The sequence below is a fragment of the Engraulis encrasicolus genome, chromosome 11, assembly GCF_034702125.1.
Source record: "Engraulis encrasicolus isolate BLACKSEA-1 chromosome 11, IST_EnEncr_1.0, whole genome shotgun sequence".
Taxonomy (NCBI): Eukaryota; Metazoa; Chordata; class Actinopteri; order Clupeiformes; family Engraulidae; genus Engraulis; species Engraulis encrasicolus.
Genome location: NC_085867.1, coordinates 47646736 through 47654235, shown reverse-complemented (window position 1 = coordinate 47654235; position 7500 = coordinate 47646736). Strand labels below are relative to the sequence as shown.

General features: G+C 42.7%; 1 protein-coding gene across 1 annotated transcript in view; it reads right to left on the bottom strand.

Moving 5' to 3' along the window:
* Positions 1-1651, bottom strand: part of rnf34b (ring finger protein 34b) — a 44685-nt gene extending 43034 nt beyond the window's left edge. Inside the window, exon 1 of the mRNA XM_063211396.1 lies at positions 1361-1651. Within this exon, the coding sequence (XP_063067466.1) occupies positions 1361-1636 (276 nt within the window). The 5' untranslated portion in view covers positions 1637-1651. The remainder of the gene's footprint in view (positions 1-1360) is intronic.
* Between the last annotated feature and the right edge of the window lie 5849 nt (positions 1652-7500).

Here is a 7500-nt window from a genome sequence, read left to right as displayed (position 1 = left end):
GGAGAATAGTGAAAAGACAACATATTAAGTGTTAAAACTGAGAAAAAATATTGTTTTGGGGGACATGTACTCATTTCTAATTTCATAAATCCATCACGTCTCATATAAGTTGGGACGGGGATCAGTGAAATTTAGTAAACATCCAAATAAGATAAAACAACAAAGAAGAACATTTCAAAATGAATTGTACTGTCGGACAATATAGGTGTCCAGGTATAAGATCATCACAGAGAGGCTGAGTCACTCAGAATTAAAGATGCAAAGGGAATAATTACCATAGTTATTACATACATTTTTGAATTCCCTTTGATTTACCACGATTGAGTGTATATAAGACATATTTTTGTTACTAAAATCATTGTATAGGTTCATGACATCATGAAATATATATTGGCTGTAGTCTCACTCTAGCACTCCAGGAATTAGAGCTATTGAAAATGTACCATATTAAGAATGCTTAATGCGTGCAAATGATACAGGGGTGTAACATTCTCCTAAGCACCTGAGCTCACTTGAAATAGACCCAGAAGACATGGGAAACTGTCCTTTGCTTACAGAAGTCAGCAGAAGTTGTAGAAGTCCATTCTTTTTGACAATAATAGAGCATTGCACATCCTGTGCTACAGTGAAAATGGACCATCCAACTTGTGTTAGTGCTAACTTCAAAAGTCAGCCTCCATGATGGCATGTGGGTGCAGTAGTGCATTGGTTAAGATGTTCTCACTCATCTGTAGAGTTAAATACACTGCTGAATGGTATAAATGGGTTTTAAACAGCATGAAAAGCCACTCATGCATTATATTTTGAAGGGAGATCTTCGATTACTGCCACATAGTAAGGTCAAATTGCATTCTCTACTATGTTTTAACAGTTTGGCTCCATTATAAGGACCAGCAGGTGATAAAATGGTGGGCTTTTGGTCAAGACCTGTCACACTGTAAGCACTACAGAAAGGAAAACATTGCAAAACATGACAAGGAATACACCCACCATTTAAGCTGGTGAAATCATGTCCAAGATAGGAATTAACACTGTTTTTTTAATAAAATCATCTCATCGGTTAATGTATTTAACTGTTAAGTGTTGTCTTGTTTTGTTTTTAGTCTTCCTTGACATTTGCGGCCATTTATTGTCCCCGTCCCAACTCTTTTGAGACGTGTTGGATTTATCAAGTTAGAAATGAGTACATATGTCCCCCAAAACAATATTTTTTCTCGGTTTTAACACTTAATATGTTGTCTTTTCACTATTCTCCATCTAATGAATAGATTGAATGTTTTGAAAATGATAGCATTTTGATTTTATTCACTGTTTACCAAACGTCCCAACTTCACTGGAGTTGGGGTTTCTATGTACGTACCTTCCTCCTGAAGACAGAGAAGGCCTGTCCGCATGCTTTACACGATGGCCCAGCAGGGGCGCCGTTGGCACCGGTTCCGGTGCTGTTAGTGCTGTTGGGGGCGGGGATGCTGGAGGCGGGGGGCGTGGCTGTGGGCGGGTAGGTGGAGTAGCCGGCGCTGGGAGCGAATCGGAAGGGCCGCGCGCCGGGGGGGAAGCCGGGCTGAGCTCCAGGCGGCCGCATGGTCCCTGTGCCCCCTATCACCTCGTTCAGGAGTCCGCAGCACGAGGCCCACATGGAGGAGGCGCCCGCCTGGAAACACACACACAAACACACACACACACACACACACACACACACACACACACACACACACACACACACACACACACACACACACACACACACACACATACACACACACACACACAGACACACACACAGACACAGACACACACACACACCCATTCACACACACACACACACACACACACACACACGCACGCACACACGCACGCACACACACAGACACACACACACACACACACACACACACACACACACACACACACACACACACACACAAACAAACAAAACAGAGACACAGAACAAAGACAAGATTTTTATTTTCTTGTCACTCAAGTACAGTACGTATGTACACATCACAATGTGTACACATTGCACCGTCATAGAGTAAAGAAGAACTGTCATTCTTATTTGTTCATTCTTTCCTCTCTGATACCATGTATTCATATCTTATGTCTACTTATATAAGTATATGGAATAAAAATCTCTGGGGAACTAAACAAGACTTCAGCTGCGACACTACTTTTACTGCAAGCTCTGAGAGTTTAGCTCAGCTTCAGAAGTAGTTTGCAGAAGAGCACCGTCAGCATCTCTGCCTGATCGGTTCCGCTAAATGTAGATAGAAGACCAGAATGTAGAGTGGAACTAACAGAAGTGTTCTAGAATCTTTGTGCTGGCAGAATGCCTCTGAGAACTCCGTGGGGCATAGAGATTCAGCTCACATATCCTCGTCTCAATAAGGATCTATATTTTCAGGTTAACTTCCGTTGCTCAGCAACATTACCTGTTGAATATGTGCGGGAAGTCTGTTTGTGTGTACACGTGTGGGTGACAAGCTCAATCTACCTTTAAGCTGTTTTGCTTTTTCATAGTTGGTTATATGAGACTTTAGTGTGGGTGAATCTGTGCATAATGTGCTTGAACAGCTAAGAGCTCAGGCACACGGTACATGATGAGAGAATTGTGAGAAATCTCAGACGTCTACCTCTGGAGCAGGGGCATCAAGGCTTTTTGGGAAAGGAACCAATATAACTCTAGTCTAAACCATGAATTTTAAGGACCATGGACAGTACCCAATAGAACCCTAAAACAGAAACTGTCATGACCCTGGAACAGGAACTTACTGTAAAGGTGCACTGTGCAGAATGGTGGACAGAGTCGGTATTGCAACCACTTATTGAAACAGTGAAGTCTACTGCCAAATTTGATCTTTTCAAGAATATTTACTAAATAATAAACTATATTTATACTAGTATGACATATACGTACAATAACTTTTGCAGCTAAAAATGTCTATTTCTGGAAATTCAAAATGGCGGTCATGGAGCAGATCCACCCTTTTATGTACTTTATGAAAAGTGCAATTTTCTCAGAAATAATGAATATTTAGAACTTGATAGCGCTGGTAAGTATTTGTGAAAAAGGTAACATTTGTGAATGGGCAGCATGAATTCTGGAAAGAAAATATTACACAGGTCACTTATGAGGGCTTTTGGCACAGGAACCAACAGACCTCTGAAACAGAAACTTTAAGATCCCTGGGCATGAACTAGGGAACATGGAGATCATGTGTTCTGAGAACTGGAACCAACAGGACTAAGGCTGCCTTGATTTTCTCTGAAACTGACGACACTACTGATGACCATTCTGCTTTCTGGCTGAACGCACTGGTGCCACTGCCTTAGAACAATGCACCAGAGCCAATCACTGTGCCATGCTGCTTTTTGTTTATTGCAACAAACGTAAGGGCTACATTCAGTGAAGTGTACTATTCAGGGACTTGTTTGTAACAACATTGTGATTATAATGGCAAACACATCATACAACAGTGCATGCATTGGCAAAAAATGATTTGAAGGACATCTTGAAGCTTGTTATTTCAGTAGAATATAATATAACTCTCGACCGGCTGCAGAACCAAGTCGTTGGACGGGTATTTGATGGAGTATGGGGGGGCACCTTGGCGGGGGGTATGGGGGTCCTCCCCGAGAAAATTTTGTATTTCTTAGATGCTATTTCCTGCATTTTAACCTATTATTTCAAAGGATCACTGTTCACTTATTATTTCACATTTAGGTCTACTGACAATGTCTAAATAGTGTAGCCTATTCATTTATTTGTTTATTAGGGCTATGGTGGTTAAGCAAAGGTGGAATTTTATCTTATACTTTATATTTACTGTATTCAGAAAAAAAATACTCATTTGTTGCATATTAATGACCATATCAGCATGTTTTGGTGAATAAGCCCTGGGGCCGGCCCTGACTCTCGGAGAGGAACAATGCCAGGTAGAATGGGAGAGGAACAAGGCCAGGTAGAATGGGAGAGGAACAATGCCAGGTAGAATGGGAGAGGAACAAGGCCAGGTGGAATGCATGACGGCAGCATGAGGTTCAGTACATGTACTGTATCTGTGTCTCAATAAAGATATCAATTTTCATATTAACCTCAGTTGCTCAGCAACATCACCTGTTGGATACGTGTGTGCAGAGTGTGTGGTTGTGTGCTTGGGCGTGACAAGCTCAATCTATATTAAAGCTGATTTCTTTTTATATATTTTGACATATGAGACTTTAGTGTGGATGAATATGTGCATAATGTGGCTGTGGAGCTGAGAGCTGGTGCATCTCTCCAAGAGCTGGGTACTGTGGCAAAGCACGCTAACACACAGGTACCATACACAGGCAACACTGCCCATATGGACACAGGTTCAAAGCCAAGCAGGATAATTTCCTTCTCTTTTCATTGAACTAAAATGGAGGCAGAAATACAGAAAAAGAAATCTCTAAGGGCTAAGGAACTAAGACAATTGTGGAACAGAAACTTAGAGGTCCTGTGAAAAGAGACCTCGGAAGAAGAACAGGAACGGTTTCAGGACAGGAATAGAACTCTAAAGCTGGAACTTGGAGCAAGGACCATGGACAGTAGTGGTGTGGATTGGCACTGCCCTCACGATCCGATTCGATCACGATTCGGGAGGTAGCGATTCGATTCGATTCTATGCGATCCGATCCGATCCGATCCGATTCAATTCTACAATGCATTGCAATGCATTACATTTCTATTGAAAGCAAAGCAAATGTTTAATCAGTCATGATGAGGCAATACAAGTAGTCAGATATTGAGCAACAATTTATTGGCTGTTTTCTGTATCAGTCTGTATCAGTCTTGCAATGTTTTGAAGTGCTTTTATTTAATTTAACATTCATTTGCTTCCGAAATATCCATGGAAGTAATTGAAACTTAAAAAAGTTTCTGGATCGATTCTAGAACTTGCCGGATTGATTCTGGATCGTCCATGCCTCGCATTGGATTGCATCGCCGAATCGATCATTGTTGACACCACTAATGGACAGCGATCAAAATAAATATTAAACAGAAATTCTAGCGACCCTGTGGCAAGACAGAAGAGGCCTCTGAAACAGGAACGTGAGGGGTTTAGGGACAGGAACCAACAGAGCTGTAAAACAAGACTTTAAGGATCCTGGACAGCACCCAATAGAACTATACCAATGGAAATCTAATGACCCTAATGACAGGAAACAAGAAACTCTTCACAAGAACTTAAATTATGTTGGTACAAGAACCTATATAGAACTTTGAAACAGAAACTATAAGCTCCATGGTCAGCAACCAACAGCACAACAGAAACAGGAACTCTTGGAACCAAGAGCTAGGGACCAATAGAACTCTGGAACAGGAGCTATAGTATTATATATGAACACTAGCACAGAAACCACCAAGACAACTCTGGGACAGGAAGAACACTCTGGCAGAAAGACTGGTTAGAATCTCTGATAGATCTCTGGGGTAAGATTGGAACCATGAGAACAATGAAACAAGAACCAAGAACACTCTGTGATGAAAGAAATGTAACAAGACAGTAACCGAGAAGAACTATTAAAAAGAGCAAACAAAACACTATGTGCCAATACAACTCCGGAATAAGAGAAATAGAAATAAGAGAAAAATGAAACAGGAACCAAGACAAGTCTGGGACAGGAACCAAGAACACTCTGTGCCAATAGAACCGGCGAGATTGGTTATAATGAAACAAGAACCAGAATGAACCAAGAACCAAGAATAATCTGTGGTAATAGAACTGTAACATAAGAAAGTAACCAAGCAGAACAATCAAAAAGAGCAAATAAACCACTATGTGGCAATACACATGGAACTAGAGCAAATGTCGTTTCCTTGATGGCACTCTAGTAAAGGAACCTGGGGAGGTGTGAGTGTGACGGAGGTCACCTTGCACCTGTTCATCCCCCTTGGGGATCGAACGTGCGATCTCGTCAACTACAACGGTCCGGCAAAGGGAGACACAGTACGATACCGCTGGGCCAAGAGACTAGTCTCTCGGCCCAACGGCACGAGACTGTATGAGGCTATCGGAGGGAGGTTTACCAACATTCCACGCCAACTCTGCTAGTTAGCCTCCGTTACATGAGGAACCGAGAACCAAGAACACTCTAAGGTAACTGTAACATAGTTATATGTGGCATGTAACATGAGGTGACAGCAACCAAGAAGAACAATTGAAAAAGAGCCAATAAAACACTGATACAACTCAGAGCAAATGTCTTTTCCATCTTTGTTGGCACTCTGCTGTAGAGGAAGCTGGGGAGGTGTGAGCAGGGCCGGATTAATGCACAGGCTAGATATGGCTGTAGCCTGGGGGCCCCCACCTGCCAGGGGCCCCCTGATTGCCCAAAAGTGAAAAATAGCAGAATTGGGACAAGATCCAATATTGGAAAATGTATCCACCGTGTTGAGAACAGTTGGTAGACATGTTATCCTGAATTTCTAGCTCGTAATTATGACACTGTCTACGTATTTTTTTCCACGAAATTTGCCTTCTGGGGGGCCCCATAGTAACCTGTAGCCTAGGGGCCCCAGGCCATCTTAATCCGGCCCTAGGTGTGAGGCACTCGGGCTAGTTATTAGGCCAATAGTGATATGTAGCATGTAACATGTGGTGATAGTAACCAAGAAGAACAATTAAAAAGAGCAAATAAAACACTGATACAACTCAGAGCAAATGTCTTTTCCATCTTTGATGGCACTCTGCTGTAGAGGAAGCTGGGGAGGTGTGAGGCACTCGGGCTAGTTATTAGGCCAACAGGGGTCCGCATGGATACATAAACAACCTGCTGCTTCTCTCCTGAGGGCTAATTACCTCAATTATAGAGGAGAGCGGAGTGGAGGGCGAGAGGGAGAGGGAGGGAGGGAGGGAGGTGTGTGGTGAGTGAAAGACAGCGGGAGCGAAAAATGGTGGAGTGAGGAAGAAAATGAGATTGAGAGGAATGGGGAGCGAGAGGGAGAAAGAAACGAGAAAAAAAAAGACAGAGGCAAGGTAGGTGGAATGAATGAGGAATGGGAAGAGTGTTGAGATGGAGTGCAGGAGAGAGAGAGAGAGAGAGAGAGAGAGAGAGAGAGAGAGAGAGAGAGAGAGAGAGAGAGAGAGAGAGAGAGAGAGAGAGAGAGAGATGATGTAGCGTGTCTGTGCTGTGATAATAGCCAGGCACATTGTCAGTGTTGTCAGAGAGAGAGACAGAAAGAGAGAGAGAGAGAGACAGAGAGAGAGAGAGAGAGAGAGAGAGAGAGAGAGAGAGAGAGAGAGAGAGAGAGAGAGAGAGAGAGAGAGAGAGAGAGAGAGAGAGAGAAAGGAGAGAGAGAGATCTGATAGAGATAGAGACTGACTAAAAAAAACAAGCAGGGAAAAAGAGAGATGTGTGTGATAGAAGAGGAAGGACACATGAAAAGGGAAAGCGTACGATGACAGATGAGGAGATAGATGAACTAAGGGGCGATAAGTCAAATGACGATGGCAGGCGTTGATAACGGAGGTGACG